The sequence below is a fragment of the Harpegnathos saltator genome, unplaced genomic scaffold (assembly GCF_003227715.2).
Source record: "Harpegnathos saltator strain DR-91 unplaced genomic scaffold, Hsal_v8.6 scaffold58, whole genome shotgun sequence".
Lineage (NCBI taxonomy): Eukaryota > Metazoa > Arthropoda > Insecta > Hymenoptera > Formicidae > Harpegnathos > Harpegnathos saltator.
In genome coordinates, this window is record NW_020230404.1 from 2837412 (window position 1) to 2862747 (window position 25336).

Here is a 25336-nt window from a genome sequence, read left to right on the forward strand (position 1 = left end):
CACCCTTATTATTTACATAGGTATGTATATTCTGTCCCATCCAGTTTTAGAATTTTCTTCAGGCTTAACTTCTATAGTTGTCAAAATACTGGCGCGATTAATTTCACGTATTCCGTTTATATATTCCGAGAATAATTATTTATAACATTAGATGATACAAACATTTTTTTTTGTGTGTTCGATTTACCGTGGTCGTCGGCGATGCCTAACCTGGGCCTAGGCAATGTTTATAAAAAGTTATTAACAGCCGTGTCTCTCTCTCTCTCTCTCTCTCTCTCTCTCTCTCTCTCTCTCTCTCTCTCTCTCTCCGAGAGAACGTTCATTCTCCGATGCTCATGAGGTGCTCGGTGAAATGAATTGGCCGTCGTCGTCGCGTGCAAAAGGGCAGAAAAAAGGTGATGAAACTGGCACCCCCCCCCCCCCCCCCCGGTGCCGAACGGCGACGCTTATTCGCTCGCTATTCTTCGCCTACGAAAAACGTGGACCGCTCGCAGATTCCCTCGCAGTTATTACATACCATTACGACTATAATCGATATCGACGGTATAGTAAGTAAGCGTAACCAGGGAGGGTGAGGCAATCCAATTTGCGGCCACTGGTACTTGCCCCATCGTCCAATTAACGGATCTTTCTTCTAATCTCATGGATTCACCTGACCCGCCGCGAAAATCCCGAGCTTTTCGAGCTCGGGAATAAAAGAGAAGCGGCGGAGGGACGAGGCGAGGGAAGAATGACATGTGCAATTATCTAGCCACCACGATCGTACCTCGAGCACGAGTAAATGCCGAATTGCTCGGGATCGAGAGGCGGCTCGAGAAGCGAAAAGCGATATCGCGCGCGCTCGCTAACGATTATCGATATCGCATCGCATCGCACATACGCAGCGCACGTGTGTACATCGCTACAAAGACGAAAAAGTCCGATTCGAAAGCACGAAAAACGAAACGAAAAGAGGGCAAAAGGAAAAAAGAGAGGAGAGGAGAGGAGAGGAGACGAGACGAGAAACAACAAATCCGGAAGCGAGCACGGAGCTATTTCGATTTCGGTAGCGAGCCGCGCGCGAGCTTACCCGCGAGCGAGGAGGTAAGCGCCGACGAAACGTAGCCGCTGGCATAACCGTGCTGCTGCTAGCGGGGAAAACGGAATGGAAATCAGCGTGGAGCGGTAGTTTTCGCGCAAATATGAGAGCGAGGGTGAGAGCTGGAGAGAACGAGAGCGAGAAACAGAGACGCGGCAGCTGCGCGGGGCGAGAAGGGGAGTAGAAAGAGAGCCATATATATATATATATATGTCGTATGTGTGTGTGTGTGTACACGCGCGCGCGCGCGCGCGGCAGAGATAATATTTGTCAGGATTTGCACGCGTGCCGGTCCGACCGTTATTTTCGTATCGTAATACCGCTCTGTCCGTGTGTGTGTGTGTGTGTGTGTGTCCTGCCCTCGCTCTCCGGTTCCACGCGGGATCCGCATATCCGTGAGAAATGAACATTGGTACGCGCGCGCGCGCGCGCGTGCGCGCGTGACCTCGCGATGCACACGTCTCGACATGTGTGTGTGTGTGCGTGCGTGCGTGCGTGCATATAGATGGGTGGGTGGATATGCCAGGGTAAATAGGCGTTATACTACGTACCGAAGCTCCGGTGTTACCCGAATTAGAGAGGTACTCTCTGCGCGTTCTCGCACTCTCCCTCTCGCTATTGTTATACATGGCCTGCACTGTAAATTCACATTGCGAGTCTGGCGTAGGCTGGCAGTTGCGCCTCCTCCGTGACATTCTCTCCCTCTCTCTCTCTCTCTCTCTCTCTCTCTCTCTCCTCTCTCTCTCTCTCTCTCTCTCCCTCTCTCTCTCTCTCTCTCTCTCTCTCTCTCTCTCTCTCCCCCTCTCTCTCTCCCTCTCTCTGTCTTTCAACTATGCGCGCCGTTTGTACAATTTTACGATTCCGCTGATCTTACGCGTACAATGAGCGAGAAATCTCGTGGGTGCGAGCTGCGCCGCATGGTGGAGATTAGCTCGTCCTGCCTCGTAGCCTGCCTCGTACAAAGAAAGCGGATGCGGCTTGCAATCGATCCAGCTTCGGCGGATCGCCGAATTCGGCGGCCGAAATATCATCGACTGCATGGCGCGAGAGGAGCGCCGAGAGGAGCAGGGTAAACAGTTACGACCTAGAACAAGTTTCGCGCGTTTTAAAACATGCGGGAGCACGCGCGTAGCGTTTTCAGTTGTACGTTGAATGGGTCTCACAACTCCGGACGAAACGCCGGTCGAAAGGGATGATGAATCGCGTGGCGGGGCCCAAGAGCCCCTGTCCCCTTGTCTTTTCGCTCGATCGCTGGCCGTGGCGGGGGGAGATGAAACGGGGGTGTTTCAGCGGTGAAAAATGTCCTGTGAGTGAGTGGAGTTGTACCGATAGACGAATAGAGAGTCCAGAGACCGTGGTCGGAAATGTAGGTGAGCCGAAGTTAAGCCGCAACAAACTTGCATGCTCGCGCCTCTCCGCCTTGCATTCAACCGCGAACAAAAGTCAGAGGTCTGAGTCCCTCGCCGCGTGACCTACTACTACTGTACAGTCCCTTTACCGCTTTACCTTTTTATTGTTTGCTGAGTGCCGGTAGCCAGGCTGCTCAGTGGTTGCCTGCAAAATTTGAGGTTTTCATGGGCCTCGGAAGCAGAGAACCCTCGATCGAGAGACTGCGAAAAGTGTGCGACACAGTCGATACCACTCTTTTACCTTTTCAATCTCTCTCGTCGGTAGCAGAAACATTGGAGTATTTGGGCTTCCTAAAGCTACTGTTCGCTAGCACCGTTTCTATTTTCTTTGTCACTACATTATCTTGATCTTGACACAGGTAACTTTGAACGGATTAATAAGGGCGGGCGATCTGTGACTTTGTCCAACTGTGTCTCTCTCTCTCTCTCTCTCTCTCTCTCTCTCTCTCTCTCTCTCTCTCTCTCTCTCTCTCTCTCTCTCTCTCTCAACCCCTCTACCCCCCCCCTCTCTCTCTCTCTTTCTCTCGGCTGGCGCAACAATCGCTGTTGCTCATTTTTCCTGTTAAAAATATATTTTAGCAAGCCAATCGCGATCTTCAGACTTGTTAATAGAGATCGCTCCCGCTTCGGTCTCGTTAACCCCGTTTTGATTTCCGTTGATGACGTCGATAACATAAGACTGGCAGAGCGGTGCGAACAGCCCAAATTATTAGCATATTACGTGTCCCGGCATACAACGGCCAGTTTATCGCCAGTTGTATATGCCGAAAATAGCCGTTAGCCACCATGTCGCGTCAAAGGAACAAACAATTGAAACACCAGATTTCATCCCTCGTATTTCGTCGCATCGTCTTGATCGTCGTGATGAGGGGCTCGCGATTTATCGCCGGCCGCCGCCGGTCACCGACCACGATGAGGTGAGAGTAAAGGCCATAAGTAACGAGATGAGATTAAGGTGAGAGAGAGAGAGAGAGAGAGAGAGAGTCAAGTTTCGTGAATTTGATTCCAGTTCACTTCCTCGCGGAGAAAAACAGTCCACCAAAACTCTGTTTTAACGAAATTTAATTATTTCTTTGCATTACAAAAATCTAAAATGTCAGAATGACATTTTGCCTGTGTGGAGTTGATAATCTTCAACTTCCGATCGACTTCAACTTATCATCAAAGAATAATCTGGTATGTTGCATTGAGAGAGACCATTACCAGACATGACATATATTTGATGAACGAAGCTCTGTGAATTTAAGAGAGATGCTGAGATAACGGAGCAATTTCATCCTGCGCAAATTAATGAATTTTGCGCGAACTTAATCTCACACGCCGGAGCTTCACTCTTCACGGGTTTAAATCACTAGGAGACATCAAACGTTGGATGTTCAAGAAACCCGAAGGAGATATCTACATGCGTTCTGTCTCTGATATTGTCAAAACGTTCATGACGATGTTGAAAATGTTCCACAAGCGAGAACGTCGAAAGTGTTTTCTTTGTTTCAGCAATTAATAATTATATCACGACGATCAAGACGACGCGACGAGAAAAGATATATTACTTGGGCATTACTTAGATATTAAGTATTTCTGCAAGGAGATTTAAGGTGACACAATAATTATTCGTTAAAGAAGAAAAGCCACCTCGATTTTGAATTCGCGCCCAAGGGCAATACGCAAATTGGCTACGTTCAGCAGAACGAAGCTGTTTTAAACTTTAAAACTGTTGTAAAACTCGTCGTAAAATCTCATTGGCGGCTCATGTGCTCTTAAACTCTTAAACACTAGGATGAATGAAAATCCGCTCGATATTTTCAAATTTTTTTTATTGTCGCCGCTAGATAACAGACAGCATATTACACAGCGATGTCCTGTTAGGATTTATAATGTTATATAACATTTATAGTTGGTGTACGCTAAACAAAAGTAAAAAAATTTGCGAGTGAAAATTCACCTAGTAGTAATAGTAATAGGAGGTGAGCAAACACGTCTTGGTGTTGAGGGTCAACTTTGGCTGAATTGGTGCACTCTGAAGAGCGTGCACGAACGTTTTACAACGGTTGCAAAGCAAGCTCTCTCCATTGTGAACGTAGCCATTGATCAAATGCCGTGCTTTCTCTCCCTCAGCCTCTCCCCGGAGAGGCCCTCCTGTATACCTGGATAGCTGTATCATTGGCTGTTTATACGCAGATAATTGTATCGTTCTTCACTCGTCGCACATTCCTCGGCCAGATAATTTCGCCGGCATTCGCGTTACACTCGCGTGCACTCGCACGTGGAACGCGGCGCGGCACTCGGGGATACTCGGAATCGCGCTCGCGCGCCGTGTTTCTCTCGTATTGTGCTGACCATGTATGATCCCGAGAGCGACAGGATCCAATCGTACCAACCACGCGCTGCAGCTCACTAATTACAGTCCGCTAATACGCCGTGGAGAGAATCGGCTCGATTGGTAAAGGAAGGTTGCAGGAAACCCCGATAACGCACCTCGATCATGTACGAATCGACACGACGATTCACCAAAATTCCGGCTGTGAAGCCCCCAACCTCCTCCCTCCCTCCCTCCCTCTCTGTCTCTCTCTCTCTCGCTCTCGCTCTCTCTCTCTCTCTCTCTCTCTCTCTCTCTCTCTCTCTCTCTCTCTCTCTCTCTCTCTCTCTCTCTCTCTCTCACTCTCTCTCCTTCCGCGCTATCCCGCTCGGCTCGTTTACTTCTCATTGTCGGAAACGAGCGTAGTGCGATAATATATAGTGGTGGGCACTGCCGACTGTCGCGGTCACACCATTGTCACTTTTGGCAACGACGCAACGACATGAACCTTTTTCATCGAACAACTATTTCAGCCCCTCTGTTTTTTCTCGTCCCTTTGTCATAATTTCCGGTCTTAATAACACTCGTGAAATTCCAGTCTTAATTTTCAACGTCCATGTTGCCTGTGCCGCGCAGTATATTTGCGATTGCAAGCGGCCGCTCGCGCTGCCGCGCCGTACACTCCGACACGTAGACGGTACAAGCCGCGAAACTTTGTTGCTCCTTCTCTCCTTTCCTTTCTCTCTCTCTCTCTCTCTCTCTCTCTCTCTCTCCCTCTCCCTCTTTTCACTCTCTTCACTCTTTTACCCTCCGCGATCTCTTTGCTCCGGCGCGCTCTTCGCTTGCTTACAATGTTGCCCGCGCGAACCGGCAAACATCTCGGGGCGGGCCGGCGCAGCCGGGTAACCAGCGTACAGCCAGCAATTCTGTACGCATGCAACTCGAATTTCCACGGTGCGGCTTTCGCGCACGAACGTCTCGCGACAAGTCTTCGCTCTCACGTGAGAGAACGTGCGCGGTGAGCGAGAGAGCCCGAGAGCAGAAATCAAGCGACTCGTTTAAAAATCAGCGACGCGCTTCGTGTTTGCTGCTTGAATGTTGCAGCTGCGCTGTTGGCTGTTGGCTGACTTGTTGAAACCGCACGAGGCTACCTCTGAACGACGACGAAGGGAAACAAGGAAGGAGACATTTAGCGATATTTCGTGAGCGAGGATATTCTTATGGATTGAGGATGCCTCACGACTGGGAAGGGGGAGGGGGGAGTAAGCTCAGTCTTCTTTATCTGAGAAAAACCTCGCGAAAGAGCCGAGAAAGGTTTTTGTTCAGTTTCATTGCCATCTGGCAGTATAGCCTGTGCACATGTGGGCAATGGAAGAAAAATGTAACTGTTCTCCGCGCCTTTTGTCTTCCGAGCCTTCATAAGAAGGCATGATTTATGCGTAGACTATCAATGGGGCTGTCAACTGTATTCGGGCAGGAGAGTTTTCCTCCGCGCGGGGAAAAAAGTTTCTTCCGATTTTGTCGTTGAATTATTTCTTCTGCGAGAAATCGGCGCTTCAGCCTCGACAAAATATTGCTCTGTTCACTGGGAATTCAACGCGTTGACCAGCAGCGTCATCGCTGCCCGCTACAAGCGTATGCAACTAAGTGTATTTTTGTTGTACTTTGAAAGAGGCAAGACGAAGAGGAGAAGGTAGAGAGAGAGAGAGAGAGAGAGAGAGAGCGCCACAGTTGATAGGTCACGTAGTTTATCGATCGTGAATTCGAGCCTGTGTTTAGACGCCAGCATCGCGACGTAGTAACGCGAGAACTGATCCGCGACACGCTAACGAGTCGGGCACGCTAATCGTCTGACACTATCACACGCGCCATGTTTCGCCTTTAACAGACGTCCTCAACTCAAATCGAACGATATCTTCCGCCGACGTTGCAACAACAAAAAACCCGATCCAAAATTGACGTAACGTAGACATGAACTCGTACGTCCACGTGGAGGAAAAAGGTAAGAAGGGAAGGGAAGGGAAGGGAGGAGGAGGAATATAATTCTCGCTTCTAGATTCGGGACTGATTCCGCTTTTGCAAGTACAGAGCAAAATAGGATCCCTAAAAATAAAAAGAAAATAAAAAAAACGACAAGCTCGAATGAGTGTCAAGGAACAAAGAGGAACAAAGAGGAAAGGAAAGAATGATGTACGCGTTCCCCACCGAGAATCCCTCGGTGCTGCGGATGCATCTCTCCTCCGTGAGCTTTATAGACAACCGCTGCTAGCCGATGGAAGTTTCGGACGGCGCAATTAGCGTAATAACGAGTCCTGCTTTCTCTTAAGGCTCGCCGGAATTTCCAACAACCCTACACTCGAGGGTAAAGCTTCACGCTCGAGGGTAGGTAAGGTCGCGTCATGCGTGAAAACGTAACGAAAGCGTAAAGCCCCTGTCGCACCTAACCACGAAGCACTTGGGGCCGCTTCTCCGATCGCTACGAGAAATTTCGGCTCTTCCTCTTTAACGAATAATTATTATGTCATCTTAAATTTTCTCGCAAAAAGTAATCCAAGTGTAATCCAATATATCTTGTCTCGCGTGTAATAATTATTAATTATACTGGAGCGAGGAGAATATTCTCGACTTATTTTACTCAAATCTACTCAAACGATCATCGCTTTATGAACGTGTCTTTATCTCGGCGTATTTCGCAGGAATTTTCTGCAAGTATTTCCTTGCTTCCGACGTCACTGCCATCAAAATGGCCGCAGCGAGGGAGCATTAAGATGGGAAATATACCGTTCCGTCTTTTTCATTTAGAGACGCATAGCGGTGTCTGACAGAGTCTCGCAGAGGGAACAATACACCAAATAAATGTCGCTCGATAAATATCTGCTCATGCATTATGCATCGGTGTGTGTGTGTGTGTGTGTGTGTGTGTGTGAAGTAAAAGATAGTAAAAGATTCAGCAAGAGAAAAACAAGGAAATTTATATTGTTCGACAAGGGCTTTATATACTTTCATCTTGGAAGAGCGAAGGATAAGGAGTTACAAGGGGTTGCTTGGGTGAAAAAGCCCTATTCCCCTTTCGTTGTAATACCGTCGGGAGGACAGAGAGGGTGGAACGGCATCAGCGACCCCTTTGGGCTGCCGAATGAGCGAGACCACCGTAGCCCTTTCATACGAGCGAACAGCCCTAAACCAAGTCACTTTAGTCCTGACGTTAAGTGTGACTGATCGTCCAGGCGTGCTTTAAGCAACTTTTAAAATGGCCACGACGCTGATGCGCACCGCGGCGCGGGCGCGGGCGCGGGCGCGGGCGCGGCGGGGAAAAATTAATACGCCCGCCGTACGCGGGCTATGTGTAGGCTGTTCGAAACGTCTCGCTCACTCATTCATACCTCGACCTATACCTGGGATGGGGGGTGCGCGCCTATATACGTCCTGCCTATATCTCCTGCAGGATACACTCCGGAAGCAGACGATTATACTACAAACTTTCGACCACGCATCGGGCAGTCGCCCGCATGCGTTTCGCTTTTCGCATACGCGTTTTCCGGGCAGCGCTTTCACCGCCGAGCTTTCGCGCTAATCGAGCTGTCACGCGCGCCGCGCGCGCGAAGATCAACGCGCGGAGGAGCTGCGAGGAGGAAACATTTGCCCGCGCATCGTCGGAAAAAGCGCACGCACGTGCACGTGCACGGACAGTGCGTTTCGCGCTGTGTATGCGCTGTGCTGCTTTTGTAAAGGACGAGGCGCGTGTGACATTATCCGCGCGGCGGTGTACGTGTACGTGCCCAAGTGGAAAACACGCTCGGCACCAATTATCCATTTTTGCACGGTATTATCACCGGCGGCCGAGATAAAGCTATCCGTGCCCGCGCCATATACCAATCACTCGCGATGATTGCATGCAAATCAGTCGCGGATAAGTCGGGAATTCGCGCGAGCGCTGTCACGCTCGAGGTCTCGCGGCGCGCGACTTTGCCGCGACGCGACGGTCGCCGAGGCGGATAAATCCACACGCCTCGAGAAGCGCGTCGTCGTCGCGCCGTCGCTGGCCGCTTGCTTCTCAAGTCAAGTTGATCGAAAGATCGCAGCCTCCCGACGATGTTTCTCGATGATTATCATCGTGGTCTAGTCGATAAATCGACAGACCGTTTTATCCGTGGAGACGAAAACTAGGCCGCAATTTTGCGCTGTTAATCGCTGTTTATCGCTGTTGACCGTTTTAATCGTTTTAACCGTTGACGAGGAAAATACCCACGGGATGAAAAGTGGCCCATACTGTTGATGACGGAAATAGCTGAGGGGTTGATATCGAGAGATACAAATTAGGCAACGCGAGGTAATGTACACTTCATAAAAATGCTGTGTTTGCGATCAAAAATATAGTCCGTTTGTATCTTTAGCATTGTAATCAGCAAGATCTCGCGCTGTTTTCAAATGAAAATCAACGGATGCTCACTTAGATTAGCGATTAAATACTCCGTTTACCGATTCAATCAGATAACCAACCACTTTTCGAGAATTAAGCTGAGCTGAATTTATCTTTATCGATTTTCTCCAGGAGAGAATATATATTTGTGTGTGTGTGTGTGTGTGTGTGTGTATCTTTTTCGTCGAAGGGAGAATAACTCGCGCCAAGCGATGAGATTAGAAAACAAAACGGACACCGAGAACGGTGTACCGCGACGATATATCGCGAAGGGCACGAGAGAAGAAAGCGTGACATCGCGGGGAAGAAATCCTTTCGAGATGACACGCGGCGCGTATGAGCCCCGTCACGCCCTTATGACCGAAGGAACGAACGCGGGAAGAAACGTGAAAAAAAAAAAAGAAGGAAGAAAAAAGAAGCGTTCGTAATGGCCGTAACGTCAACGAATTACCGGGCCAAGTCGGGTCACCTGGCCGAAAGCCAAGCTGTAAAATAATGGCGTGTTAGTCCCGGCCCTAATCGCCCAGATCGACGTGCCTTAAATTACGGTCTAATAACGTTTGTAATAACGCGAACGCAACCACCGCGGCGCGTATATCGCGTATTTTTAACCTCCTTCAATTCCGTCATGTTCGACACACACTGCGTTCGTTACGATATAATATCATATTATTTTTGCCGATTATAATATTCGTTGCAAGACGATCGCGAGATGGGCTCTCTCTCTCTCTCTCTCTCTCTCTCTCTCTCAATTCATCATATCGATGGTTTGATTTTCCCAGAAAATGACACGAGTACGTGTATATTTTGTATAATAATTAAATATTTTTTCAAATACTTCAATGGAGTGCGATAATACGTAGATAAAATTCGCAACTTCCGGCGAACCGGGTAATTGTGCCTCGTTAAATACTCCTCATTGCTCCTCGCTGTTTTTACATTTGAACAATATTGAACGTCCCTGTAATTTGTGTTCACTTGTTTAACTCTTATTGAATCCGATGCAGGGGTTAATTTGACATTTTACAGTTTGATAGAGTCAGAAGCCAAAGGATGAAATGAATATCGGGTCGGCAGGAGAAAAAGTTCCGTTCAAATGAATTTCAAAAAAGAGTCAAATTGACACTAACGTCCGATAATGATTAACGAGGATTAAGAAGGACGAAAAACAAAAAAGAAAAACAACAAGGAGGAGAATTATCTCCGCTTTCTTCCACAGAAAATACCGTCCCGTTTGTCAAACACACTCCTCGCCGCCGCGGCCGACTCGCGCGACTCAAGCAACGTTCCTTCCCTTCGCGGAATCCGCGCGACCGCGCCCGCGGATTTTTTCCCTCGCTTTGTTTCGCGCCGGCCGGGCGGGCCGGCCGTCGCGTTGATGTATCACACGGGGCGAGAGGGCAAGAGCAGGGAGGTGATAATAAGCCGTAAAGACTGTGAGACGCATCGAGTGAGAATGCGTCGGCTAAGTATTTACTCCCCTTAATTTCGCGGTCCGGCCGATTCCAGCGAGACTGACGCGCGGCTCAATCACCGTCCGTTCATAATTCAGCGACCTTACGGCAAAAGAAGATGTCACTCGCGCGTGAGATGTATTACGGCGCCGTTTAATCCTCGGTTAACGGTCGCCGCGCAGGGCCGTGCTTATAGAACTCTGCTCGCTTGAACCCTCCGGAATGCAATTTCGACTTGTCCCGTTGCAACGCCGTCTCTCTCTCTCTCTCTCTCTCTCTCTCTCTCTCTCTCTCTCTCTCTCTCTCTCTCTCTCTCTCTCTCTCGCCGTCTCGTTATTTGTTATTCGTTGTTTCTATCGTCAACGCGACGCGTCTCATCGCCACTGAAAAGATATTTGAAATCCGCGCTGAAGAGATGATAGATAGCCTTTAGACCTCCTGCGAGCGCGAACACTCATTGCCGCGGCGTTTCTCGCCGGAGGGAAATGAAACGTCGAACGAACGTCGTGCGCGTCTGATATCTCGGCAATCTCGGCTTTTTGGAAAGAAGCTTGGAAAGAAGCGAGAGAAGAGAGAAGGACGAATCGTAGACCAGAGGGGTTTTTTGCTCCTGTTAACGTGACGGAGATATATGCCGCCGAAAGAAAAATGGCTGTCTATAAATTGACGACGCGCAACGACTGCCGAGTGTACACACGAATGTACACATTGACGAGGATGCTCGTGAAACGTTCGAGCATTCAAATCCCCGGCATCGCGCGTCCTTATCAGTCCTCAGCGCTCCTCCACCTTATGCGACCTAACCCCACCTTATGCGAACACGCAACAGGAAACAAACGGGTGGAGGCAGGAGGGGGGCAGGGGGGGGGGCAGGGGAAGAGGGAGACGGAGACGGGGAAAAAGAGAGTCCGCGGTGCGCGGAGAGTTATGAAATACGACGGGAGGACGGGGGAGGACGCCAATATCCGTCGTGCGTCGGCTCGCGGCAAAGTAACGCGCGAAATAGAATTTATTGGCGTAGACGAAGGAGTGCCGTCGTGAGTTTTTTCGAGTCTCCGTCCGCCTTTGCCATTCGATTCGCCAGTAAACCACGACTCGTCTCGTGGAATCTCGCAGAGCATGGAGCAGCAGCCGGGCTGAGGCGATGGTGCGTCAGCCTGGCGCAGCTCTGGGTATTCGAGCCCTCCTAGATTCCCGACCAGAGCGACTCCCAGCAGGCGAGAGAGAAAGACGGAGAGAGAGAGAGAGAGAGAGAGAGAGAGAGAGAGAGAGAGAGAGAGAGAGAGAGAGAGAGAGGGGGAGAGAGAGAGAAACCATTCAGAGGGAAGAAATCCGAATTGTCCGCCGTGTTCGCTATAAATCGTGACGAAAAGCGCGACCGCGCGGCTGTTAATTGGGCAGTACAAACCGCCAATTATTTCTCGAGAGAGTGATCGTTGACGAAAGTGGCGTTATGTGCGGAGCACATCGAATACACAAGAATTTGTACCGAGCGTTTTCTCTCATATGAGAGAGAAAGAGAGAAAGATCAATACGGAAATTTTCCTAACCGCGGAAAGAAGAATATATGCCATCGTGATTCGTCTCTTCGTTTTTGCGTCATTCTTTGTAACACCATGTTTGTAATTTCGTAATTTCTCGTGATTTTATTATTTTTCTTTTCGCAGTCACGCATTCCGTCTACCTTAACAGCTGAAGGATTGATGAATTAATTAAAGTTGGGGAAACAGTTCCTCCAGGAAGCCGTACAATAGAGCGGCTCTCTTCGCGCTTGGAATCAGCAGAGTGACCGAGTGCGATCGATCGATACAGCCGCGCGCGCGCGCGCGCGCGCGCACGATTCGATCGATCGGGCCGCGTACAACGCGGCCCGATTTTGTTGCCGGAAAATCGGCGCGAGCTCGACGAATCGCTCGACTCAAGGTTACGGCTCGTGTCTCGAAGAGGCTTATAATAAGGTGGACATGAGCGAAGCAGCCTTGGACGTCAGTACGATAACAAGGATGTTGTGCTGACGGTGCATCCTCTGCCGTAATCAGACTTGTGGAGCCGGCCGTCTGGAGGCATCGACGACTCGCGAAATTAAAGTATCGCGGCGTGCGAACACGCGCGATTGTATTTCGGGAAACGACGGCATCGCTCGTGTTTATCACACAAGGCGCACGTGCGCGCGATTATTTTCGCGAATGTTACCGCGGACGGCATCGCGATTACCGTCCGATAAACAAGACTTTGAAGAATGCGAGAGAATACGTGTCAGGCGGAGGCTTTCTACCTGAGACGATGACAGTGTGTGTGTGTGTGTGTGTGTCGGCAATTACGGGCCGTTGAGAATTAACGAGAAAGTTAACGCGCAAGCCGACAATTGCCGGTATGGCCTGCCGATAGTTCGCTCCAATTCCTGACGTACTAAAAGTCGTTGTATTTCTTCTCGATTGTCGAAACGAGAGAGTCGGCCTGTTGCAAAGGAACGAGGAGGACAATGCGACGGGCCTCGGTTGCAGCCGTATCGCAACCGTTTGCGCAGTGCGATAGTTGAGAATAATAATAATCACGTTAATGAAGACATTGCAAGAGTGAAGCGCGAGCTTAAACGTACGTTTAAACGCTACGTGCGACTTCCCGATTAACGCTACCGTAAACTTGACGACGTGCTCACTTTAAGTAAACACAATAACATCGCGCGTCATACAAAAAAGTACAATGAAAACGATGAAGACAATATTAATCAAAGCGAAAGATTGATTAATATTGCGTCTTTTTGCGTGTTTTTGCTTCGTCACATGTCAAAATGGATATAGCAGAACGCCGATAAAGAACGCTCGATCGAGAATCTTGATGTATCAAGAATGATCTTTTATATGTACACACTGGGAAATAAAAATCAATTATCTCAGTTATTATCATTTAATCTCACTGAGAAGTAACAATAATTTTTGTTGCCAATTTTATCTTAATAAAAAATTATATATATATATATATATTACTTTCACATTTGAAGTTTGATCATTTTTTGAGAAATGTATCAATAACAATACGCATGTGCAAATATGTTTGTTGTTCCGATAAAAAAAGTATTTCTCTGACAACGCGATTGACAACAGTAAATGTAGCAAATAGCAGGCATACGTTTTGTCGGACTAAAAATATCGTGCGTTATGCGCGGGAAGAGCGAAAAATGGAGACGAATTGTCATCTTGTAATTTGCGGCATGTAGACACACGGAGGGGGGGGGGGGGGAGGTTATTTCCCTCGAGCAATCTTAAACCTGAATGGCAATCTTAAAATCTCTAATAACTTTTTCGTCGGCCGTTACGTTCCGTGCGAGGTAGAGGACGATGACGAAATTGTGCAAAAAGGGCTTGACGGAATTTTCGAGTCTCACATGGCAAAATGCCATAAGCACCGACGGAGCTTGACTGCCGTGGCGACCCGCGATACTCTTTTTATTATTCCGCCCGAGCTCCCCCTCAGCTGCTCCGGTGAGTTCTTTTATTTCGCGATTTCTCTCTCATTTCGCTGACACGAGAGAGCGCCGACCCGTCGAGACACGCTCGAACTTGGACCAGGTCGCTCTGCCAATTTGGCGGGATTATCGCGGAAGTCGCCGATCCGTTTCTCTCTCTCTCTCTCTCTCTCTTTCTCTCTCTCTCATCAGCAGCACGGCAGCTGCGATTATTATTAACACTCCTGTTCTTGTAAAAAAAAAGAAAAAAGGAAGAAAGAAACCGCGCAGCGCACCATGGTGCCTCGGTCTTTCATCCCTCGGTGTTCCCTTTTCCCTTTTCTCTTGAAGAAAGTGTACCTGCGCTGCGCTTCTTATTATCTCCGCGAGCGCGTTTCGCATTGAGGAAAACGATGCATGTTGAACTCACGTTTCATGACGTAGGGAATTCCGTTGAATGTCTCATGCGATAGAATCCAAAAGTCGATTACACACGAAACACCGGTATGATCTGTGTGTGTGTGTGTACAATATGTAATGTGTATAGCAAACTATCACTCGAAAGCGCGAACTTTTTTCAAAAGCGACCGATCAGAATCCGGCAGAACAGAGGTCATCCCCCGACCACCTGAGCCGGGTCAGGGTACGCGAGTGGTGCAACTTAAAGTCGTCTTAAGCAAAACTAAACTTCGGTCTTGTGCCTCGACATCCCGGTATCACGTATCCCCCCACTACGTTCGCCTCGTTTCAGTCGTGTGGGATTTACGCGTACGGGGAGTATAACGTGTATTTCTCACCCGGCCAGGGCAGTACTCGTTTAAGGAACGAGCGCGCGTTCGCTGATACCCGCTTTGATCATTCGTTCTCGATGATCGTTCATTGGACACTGTCGTGTACTCTCTCTCTCTCTCTCTCTTTCTCTCTCTCTCTCTCTCTCTCTCTCTCTCTCTCTCTCTCTCTCTCTCTCTCCCCCTCCCTCTCTTTCTCTCTCTGTCTCTCTCTCTCCCCCTCCCTCTCTCTCTCGAGAGAGAGAATATCATCGTTGTCGCGTCTGCCGGGACATGATATTTGCTGATAAAGTCGCGCTGCAATTCGACGTGTCTCCTCGGCCCTCGACGAAGCGCGATACTACAGTGTGATGTTCACTTCTCGATGAAATGGAAAAATTTTCCATACCGTCTACGTCCAACCTCGTCGTCCACATCATCCCGCAGGCGGCTTGAGTTTGCCGCTTGAGTTTGAGATGACACACCAGATGAGATATCACGCCAGAGCGCCCCTGAGTCACTGCACGATGTGCTGATTCCGTGGACTCGGCTTAGGATTATCGAATCGCGAATGCATTTCGCTCGTCGCGAGTCCTGCGCCGAATGCGTCACAACCGCGCGCGTTCTCTTGCTCAGCTGATTGCTACTGGATGCTTGACAGATTGTTTATTGCAGGCGCGGAGATTAAAGTAAACACAAAGAGGGAGAGAGGGATAAATTATCGAGGATCGGATGTGAGGTACGTGAGAATCGTTTGGCATAAAACCGCCTTGTGAATCACTAAATAGGGCGAGGCGTTAGACTGCGAAATATCAACTAACTTTATTAACAGGCGAAAGGCGTTCATTTTTTATCGTCTCGATTCGGTCGGCTTATTTCCCTTTTCGAGAAATTATCTCCCGCGACTCTCTCGGAGCGGTGAAATTCGGAGCGGTTGGGTGAATCCCAACGCTCGCGTTTACCCGCAGGATCTCGTCATTCGCAATCTTGACGTAAGACTCCGGATTTGGGGAGATTGGCAGATTTTTTACTCGATCCCGCTTATCGAGCATGGAAGAAGCAAGCATTCATCGAATATCCGATCTCCCGAAAATCCCGCTTCCCGGGGAAATTGCAAACGGACATTCATCATCGTCCTCGACTCATTCGAGGTTCGAGATCGTAGATCTCATTCCGCTAATATCGATCGAACAGCCGCCATGTCCGGCGGCTTGTAGGAAGTATCGAATTTCGTGTTTCTACATGTGTCCAAACGCTCAAGTCCTTCCTCTTCACCTAGCCGATCGCCCTGGCTGATCGTGCCCCAGCTGCAGCTCGCGGTCTCTCTGATCCTCGACCACCGACGGACAGGATATCCACGAGCATGGTTCGCATCCGGAGCGGAGCAGAGTGATGATGGAAATCGCGAGTCGCTGGGAATTATTTCGCCGGGGGGCGGGCGGGGGGGGGTTTCGCCATGGGAAACGGGAAATTGCCAGAGTGACGTCGGTGGCGGGGAGGGGGGGAGTGGAAGTGTCGCGTTTTTCCCAACCCCCAACGGAATGGAAAAGTATTGCAAGTTTTGCAATCTCAGGATGCACCCGCGCGGCGCGCGTGCGAGGTGCACGTCGAAACCCTCGGCGAAACCCGAGATCGAGAAGATCGTGAACGCGGAGCTACATTGCGCATTTCCCTTGGCGTTGCCGTAAAAGCCGTAAAAGTAAATAAATCTGCCGAGCGCGAACGCGTGCGCGTGCGTATCTCCGCGCGTTATTAAAATCCTCGTACGTCGGAAATGCGCAGCTATCGCGATCACCTTCTTACCAGTCTAAAAGCGCCGCTCAGGCGAAAAGGGTTGAAGAGTGTGTGATTTATGCCGTCGCGGCGAGCGCGTCGCGACCTGGGCGCGCGTGTGAGAAACGAACGGATCGGACTATTTTCGAGTCAACCGCGTACTCGCGCGCTCCGGATTCTCATTTCGTCGGGCTGCGAGGCGGGCTGAGGCGTGGGCGCGAAAAGAAAGCAAGAAGGGAAACGGGTGTAAAGTAAATAGGAGGAAGGAGCGTAACGCGTCGCGGCAGCCGCGAAGGGGCGTGCCGTTTCCTCGAGCGATTTGTAGAAAGAGAGAGAGAGAGAGAGAGAGAGAGAGAGAGAGAGAGAGAGAGAGAGAGAGAGAGAAAGATTTGTTCTCGCGCTGCCCTGGCGAACGTGATCCTTGCTCGTGATCCTGCCCCGACGGCACCCTTCCGCGGCTCACGTCGCGGCGCCGTCGCAGCGCGGCAGCGTCGCGAGGACTCCCGGCGGAGCAGCAGCTGTCGCGACGTGCTGCCGTAAATCTTCCGATCGCGTCGAAATCTACTACGTCGAAGCTTTATTTTCAAACTCTATTTTTTTCTTTCTCAAACGCCGAGTTTTACGACGTTCTGTCGCTCGCGAGAGCAAACGAGAGAACGAACGCCCGCACCCCGCGTCATGCTTGAATCCACTCGATTAACCGGGAGAGATCGCTCGCGCTCCTTGCTCCTCGGAAGTAGTGCGCGTTGCACTCCTCGCCCCTTTCCCCCTTCCCAAGGAAACCGATTGAAAGCCGGTGTGTCCCAGCGATGGTGTGGCCAATTGAATCACATGATTTTGCACGCATCGCGGAATGCAGCCCCGCGAACTCACTCATTGAAACATCGCGATCAATCGGGTCAATCCGCGAGGCATCGAAGGCAGCCCCCCCCCCCACCGAGGCAAAAACTTATACAAATGTACAAATGCTCAAAAGATAGGCGTAGCATTTATAGCACTCCTTCATTTAATCGTAAAATATATTAGAAAAGCCCCAGTGCTCCAAAAGCTGCTTTTTGAACAGATACAAGAACAAATTAGAGCACTTTTATGAGTGCTCAAAATTCGACTTTCTTGTCGAAAAATTTCATGCTCCATTTCGTGCTCTATGTGCTCCATATGCTGCTCTGATGGTAAAAGTTACAAATGCTCCTTGTGCTCGAAATATCGCACATTTCGTGCATCCCGAGGAGGAGAAGAGCCAGAAAGATACAGCCAAGTTTATATTTTTACTTATACGCTGTTCTATTGAAGTCAGAGATATCACATTTACAAAAAGGAAATAGTAATAATAAGTTAAAAATTTTTTAATAGTGTTTTTTTAAGTGTGTAATAATGAATTGCTCAGTTGAAGTTTTTAAATGATAAATTTATTTATTTATTGTAAAATATTTTATAATAAGAACAAATTTTATTACATACCTTACGTACGATATGTGTTTTGATTCTCTTTTTCAATATAATTTATGTTCAAATTTTAAAGAACATTCATGGTTGACAAGATCTGTTGTCAAACTCAGGTTTCTAAATTTCACTGGCAATCACTGTGCGCATCAAAACAATTACAATCTTTACCAGAAGGTAAAGTTAAAGATTTCTGCTTCCGCAAAAGAAGAAAGTCTTTGAAGATATGTGATAGAATTGATAATTATTATTTAGTTGTAGGTTCTTACGTGAATAATATTAATGGACAAGCACTTGTAATCGAGGGTTTGCGAGATTGTGGTATAGTATATGAGAAAATTCAATTTTTTCATAGGCTTCTCAGAAATGGATTATTGTATGTTGCTGAGAGCTATTCCCGAGATCATCTTTTGTTTTATATTATTTAAATAATGAAAAAAATTTTGGTTCTATATATTCTTTTGTATAGGTAAAAATCTGTCATTGTGAGGATAATAATTGTGGGTGTGAGAGTAGACGCTACGCAATAACAAAAGAAATGATAAAAGTAGGTGGCTTTCATGTCACATCATGATGAACAAGACCGTCACATACAATTATTTACACATACAATCAATATATGTATCAATTTGAAGTGAGTGTAAGGGTTTATGCAATTCCTGTTAGCAATCTTGCATCTGTATGCTTTTACATACCTATCAATGATCAGATTTTCTTAGCCGAACAAATAAATTCAAATGAAGTAGAATAGAAATATATATGTATGTATGTACGTACCTATGTAGAATCTACAAAAGAAATATAAATTAAAATTTAATTTGTAAAACTGAAAGCAAATAAAATGTAAAATACAAAATCTTAAATAAAATATTAATTTCTTTATTAAACTTTTTAACGAGGAGCATTTTGAGCATTTATAACTAAGGTAGCATTTCGAGCATTCCTCTTTCTTTCCGCGAAAGAGCTCTTGCATGACATAATGCTACAAAATATGACAAAATATGACGCGTGTACGGTGTATAACGGCGGCAATAATAGTAATTCATGAATGGTTCAGTCGCGACGGCCAATAATAGCGCCATCGTAACGTGGTGGTAGCGATAATTGAATGGACTGCGCGCGGGTGGACGTCTTACAACATCCTGGCACGTGCGTAAACAGCTCTTAGGTAATTCAGGCCGACGCTTGTCGTCTTATATATAAAACATGTTGATGAAATATCCTTCGAAAATTTGAACAGTCATTCCCAGGGTAACACTGCATGACACGTAGATGCGATACGTGTTATCTGTTGTAAATAAAAAGTGTTTATATAACTTGAAAAAGAAGCGTTTCTGGACTCATGTTTTTTTTTATCACTTTGTTCATCCTTACAGTGAGTAGGATATGCTCTTACAGAGTTTGGCCATCTATTTCTGAATCACCCTGTGCGCGCGCGCGCGCGCGCACACACACACACACACACACACACACACACACACACACACACATACACACACACACACACACAAGACGAGTTGATGAAATATCCTTCGAAATTCGAACGGTAATTCCCAGACGCTGAAGAATACTTTAGCGTCGATTTTTTGTTGGTTTTTTGTTGGTTTTTTGTTGGCCCGTAACTTTTGCTCCGTGGCTCTTCTCTAAAATCGTCCGATTTAAAATCACCGTCCTGATCGTTTGTTCGTTTTTCCGATGCGAACTGCCTTCCAGGACCGTTTAGAGCTCTCAACACTTGGAGTGAAACTTCCTCGCGCGCGCGTTCACGTCCGGCAATTAAAATTTTTATCAGCGAAACGAAATTCTAGACACCGACCTCCCCCTCTAGGAATAGTTGACGCGTCATCTTTTACAGCCTCGTAAAATCCGCGGGATACAGAGAATGGCTTTGTCTCGTGGTCCTCGAAAGCCACGCGACGTAAACGTGTCCGAGGGAATCACAATGTATAAGCGCATTGAGTTTCTCATAGACAAAGCGGGAAACAGAGAGAAAGGAGAAGGAAATCTTTCGTTTGCGTTTTACGCTCTCCCCTGTTTATTGTCCTAGCTAATAGCGTCGAGCGATATTAGCTAGGACAATAGCTAGGAGGATAGCGATTTGTCCGTCGGCCATCAGTTAAGAGTTACCTTTCGTCTTTAAGAAACATCCGGCAAACAGATTGTAGTTAGGAATATTTTCCGCAAAAACCTCCGTAATACCATGTGAATTTGCAATTTAATTACAATGCACAATTATTCGTGTATATTACATGTAAGTACAAAGAAATATTAAAGAATAACGATTCTTCGCAAATCTTATGTATCGGAAACTTTAGACACCTTTCTTTCTCAAAATCATGCCTCTCGACTTTCTTCGTCACTTTTCCACAATTACGATCACGGAGTTATTTTCGTTATATATTCACTTCGATACAAAGCAATCGAAACGTTATACGGGGGTATTGGGATCGATTTGTCTGATTTTCTCTCGAGGTTTCTTTCCCCGTTCGACCTAAATTAAAAAAAAAAAAACCTGCCGCGATGAATCTCTCTAGCTGCTGTTAAATTCAAGCGAAGAAAAAAGAAGAGTGAGGGGGGGGGGTGTACTTTTCAATTCACCCTGGGTTCAGGGATTTTTCGGTCGGAATGATCGGTGAGATAACGTTTCCCAAAAGGAAATATCAATCTCAGGAGAGTATTGGCGAAAGGGTTGAGGTTTATTGTGCGTCGTGCGAAGGGCCATGCGGGTGCCGTAACACAATATCGAGATAGATTCGACGCCGCCGAGCGAACTTATTTATCTACATCCGCACACTCGAATTACACCTGTGACGTGATAAAATTAATTCGCGTTTCTGATCAAACAAAAAGTTGAGTCGTCAAGGGGATGCTTTTCCTCTTTAATCGCGTCGCGACTTTGGCGATGCAATTATTATATTATATGTACTTGTTTTATCGTCGGTTGAAATATCAATTAACATTGGCGGGGAACGATTACATTTGAGTGCCGTCGTTGTTCCGTTAATTTCCCCTTAAAAGCGGCTATATCATGGACATTAATAAGTTTCTAAATTCATTAGAATCGTAATCGAAATTTAGGGAAACAATTTTAGACAGCTAGTCGATTCAGCAGGTGCACATCCCCTTTTCTCACACGCTGATGTGAGAGAAGGGTCTGCCAATGCGCGCCTGTCGATCGTTTCGAAACGCGAAGATGTCGATGACGATTACGGGAGACGACTCGTGCGAAACACCGAAGATATCGAAGAGAGATACTCGGAAAGTATCGATGAGAGCAGGGATGCGGGTTAACATAGTAAGTTCGACGACTCGGATATTCGGCGTACAACAAACGACGCCTAATTGTATGTATAGCCGACGCTCGTATGTTGTATATCTTTCTCTCTTGACACGCGGGAATGATTGAACAACTAACCTTGCCTAAATGAAAAGTCTAAATGAAATTCGCACTTTTTGTCCAATTCACTCGCGAGAGGCATCTTCTCAAAGTCTTCTCAAAACGTAGGTGCGCGCGCGCACGCGATATGAAACATCCACGCGAAATTCCATCCACGCACGTTCGTTCGCGCCCAGAATCGATCGTTTTACAAACCTTTGATGAGTGCAGACCTCTCACACTGATGCTCCGTGGGGGAAGAAAGGGGTAGAAGCAATTAGTCTCCCTCCGGGCGGGAAAGTGATTTCGGCACGGTCGACTTCTCCGAAGACGTGCCGACTTTTATCGAGCCGACGATGCTTGACACATTTTCAGCGGTGCTTCGGGTTTCTCCTCGCCCGATTGTCACCCTCACCCTGTCGCGCTCTTGCGAATCCTAGTTCGTCGGCAGCGTCGTATTAAAGTCGAGACAAAGTCCGTTGCATTTTCTTCCTCTCTCTCTCTCTCTCTCTCTCTCTCTCTCTCTCTCTCTCTCTCTCTCTCTCTCTCTCTCTCTCTCTCTCTCTCTCTCTCTCTCCTCTCTCTCTCTCTCTCTCTCTCTCTTCACGCTCTTGTTCACTGCAAAGCTTTATTCTTCGGTCACGCGTTCATTTTAACATGTCGATACAAATGACAATTGCTCTCGTTGCACATTCGAGTGCACTCCCTCGAGTGCACAGCTTTAATTCACGCCAACTTTTCGTGTACGCGCGCGCGCGCGCGTACACGTTATTATCGCGCACTAAAATAGTGATTTACACCAAAGCGCTTATAGTAATCTTGTGGAATTTGTTTTCTCTCAAGAGCGGTGTCACCTACGGTTTATCCCACCACTTCTAACTATAGCACGATTCGTATCGCTAGAGATTCGCGAAATGAGACACGACGATACCCTCTCCTTCCTCTCTTTCCTTCGAATTTATCGCGCGCACAACTCGGCAACTTGATCGTTGCTATTATCGTGGCTGCAGGCCACATATTTCTTTCTTCGTTCGTTCACACCCTCGATCAGGTCAACTTATTACTTATCCCGGTAAATCTTCGCATCGCTCGCGGTTGATGGAATCCTGCTGCGCCAGACTTTCCGTCGCGAAGTTCACGGCTGTGACAGCGTTGAGGAAAGTTCAAAATGTCGTTTAAGATGCCGGCTAAATCACCAGTGTCACCAGTGTCGACTCGTCGTCAAGCTCCGAGCGGAAGCGCATCATTCTGCTTCTCCCGAGAGAGACTCACAAACTTCTGTACTTCTTCTCGCACAGTTGCTCCCTAAGCCGAAAATACGGAGAGATTTTTGGTTTCTTCTCTCCATTATTTCCCAATCGTACCCTAAGCTCCGCTCACTGCGAGAGTCCGAGCCCGTGCCCGAGAGATTAACTCCAAAGTCACGCGACCGAGATCCTTCTTACAGTCACACTTTCCCTCAACCGTCCGCGTCCGTTCCAGCGTGGTGGCTGGAAAATGTGAGGAGGACTCGCGGCGACGAAATGCGCGTCAGCTTCGGCTAGCGGCAAAGCGGGGCCAATTGACATTGCACCCTGTCGACTCGGCGACCGGCGAGTCCTCTCGCTCGCGCGCGCGCGCGCGCGCCGCGCGCGCGAGTCGCACCACTCGCGAGGCAGCCCGTGCTCTCGAATAGCGCGCACGAAACGACGGATGATACCTCGCGCTCTCCTCTTGATCTTGAAAAAGCCTCTCTCGCTCGGCTCCAACGGCCGGCTTACTCCATCGTGCCAATGACCGCTTACCAATTACAGCTGCAATTCTGATTGCAGCGACACGCTGGACGCGCGACGCGCGTTCTCTTGCCGCCGCGGTGCCACCGCGGCCCGCCGAAGATACCGCCGGGAAAGCGCGAGACGATGACGCGTGAACAAGGCCACTCCGGCAAGCGCTGCGCGACAGCGGGACCTCCTCGAGATTTCCCCCGAGGAGTCCAGCACGCGCGAATCTACCACGCACGTACACGCAAACGTCTAACGCTGATCAATTGGTTGCTTTGTGACCGTAGCACGCGTGCTTCATTAAACGGCACCGCGCGTATTTGCTCGTACAACTGGATGCACCGTGCACGCTCAACTCCCCACCGAGAGCATGTACCAACAGCCGTCGCGCGCGGACCGATCTGTTGCCTCCGCTCGCACCCCGCTCCCTGCTTCTCCTCCTCTTCGCACCTTCATACACGGTGCTCCTTCCTCCCCCGTTCTCTCATGTTCTCTCATTCCCCTCCCCCCCCCCCCTCTCTCTCTCTCTCTCTCTCTCTCTCTCTCTCTCTCTCCCCGTCTTTCCTACGCATCTGATTTATGTGTATAAAAGGAGACAGATAAAATATACATTTCCCCATTATTGAAAGCACATGTATACGTTTCGATGTCGTTATGCATTATTCTCCCTCCCCCTCTCTCCTTCCCTTCCTCTTGTGCTTTCTCTTTCTTGTGTTTCTCTTTCCGTCGACACGTGAAATCACGTGTTTACGTATTACCGCTTTATACATATATATATATATATATATATATATTTTTTTTTTTTCCACAATTTGTCGACTTTAAGAGTCTCTTCGTCCCTGGACGGAACAAATCTCTCGCACTTTCTCGCTGATTTTCATGCAATTCTCATCATGTTTCCTCCTTCGTCCTCTCCACTCCTGTCCTCCCTGTAAAATGTGCGTGTAAGCGACACGCAGTCGCACAAGGCTACGGACTTTCGCTCATGTGCTGCGCACCAGAGCAAGACTATATTCCTGGATAACGCCTCTCGCGTGTCATTGGCGCAAACTTCGAGACCTCGGCCACGCCTACGTGTCTCTATGTAGGCATCCCCTCCACATCTGCAAAAATATATAATGTATATGTGTGTGTGTGTGTGTGTGTGTGTGTGTGTATACATATGTACTATGTATTCTTCGGATTTTTCTCTGTCTACGTCTCTTCGACGCGCTCCTTCTCTTCCGTATCACCGTACGAGTATCTTCTCGATCTCCTCTCTTTCGTTTTTAATAAGGGCACGTTTTAACACGAAATCGTCCGCGGTACATCTTTCACATCCGGAAACGACAAGTTCGTGCTGTGTGTTATTGCGAATTTGCGCTGTACCCGGCGATACGTGAATTTTTGAAATTGGAGGAAACATTGTGACAAACATCGAAAATTATCCAGCGTGTGCTTTTTTCATCGATTCACATTCGTGCGACGCGCATTTTTGACGTTAAACGCGACTGAGAGGCGTAGAGGCAGGTTTTACGCAGGTGAACGTTGACTGATATCAAAATGGAATATTGGGACAGATTTGTGTGTTTTTCGAAATTTCGATGTTAGAATTCTTCCGACAACCAGTTGTTCTGTAATTGATCATGCAACGATGATAGAAACAATCTTCTATGTTTTTACGTCACCAACGATTCTGTTAACAGTAATACTATTTTTTCTGTAATACGAACATATCAATACCACTTTCGTTATAGTACCAACCTCTATTTTATCCGTCCATGTATCCGGTTTGCATTATTTGTTATTAGAAATTATAACCTGTAAGGGAAACAATATATCATACAGATGCAGAAGACTTTATTTATTCCAATTAACGACATATTACATCAGTTTTTTTCACTCGCAGTGGAATTTCATTAACATGAAATTTCGAGGCGACGTTAACTCAGAATTTTGTTCGACTGGTCTTAAATCAAACTACTGTGGCTGTGGTAAATTGCAATATTTTTCTGATTTCTGCGAAATTCAGGAAAAAGTATATATCATATATTCTAAAGAGAGTTCTAAACATCTCGCGATTCTTCTCTGCACAGTTTGTAATCTTCAGTAGATTTTTAACGCCGCATTAAACAC

At 47.7% G+C, this 25336-nt stretch overlaps 1 protein-coding gene across 2 annotated transcripts in view; it reads right to left on the bottom strand.

Annotated features, from left to right (window-relative positions):
• sim (bHLH transcription factor single-minded) overlaps window positions 1-21981 on the bottom strand; it is a 40490-nt gene extending 18509 nt beyond the window's left edge. The window contains exon 1 of one of the 2 annotated variants that reach the window (XM_025303922.1): window positions 21678-21981. Coding sequence is in view for 1 of the 2 variants with exons in the window: in XM_011148971.3 (XP_011147273.2) it covers window positions 14533-14539 (7 nt within the window). In the remaining variant the exon portion in view is untranslated. Of the gene's footprint in view, window positions 1-14532; window positions 14997-21677 lie in introns of those variants that run through there. The other variant, XM_011148971.3, reaches the window with a different exon arrangement.
• Between the last annotated feature and the right edge of the window lie 3355 nt (window positions 21982-25336).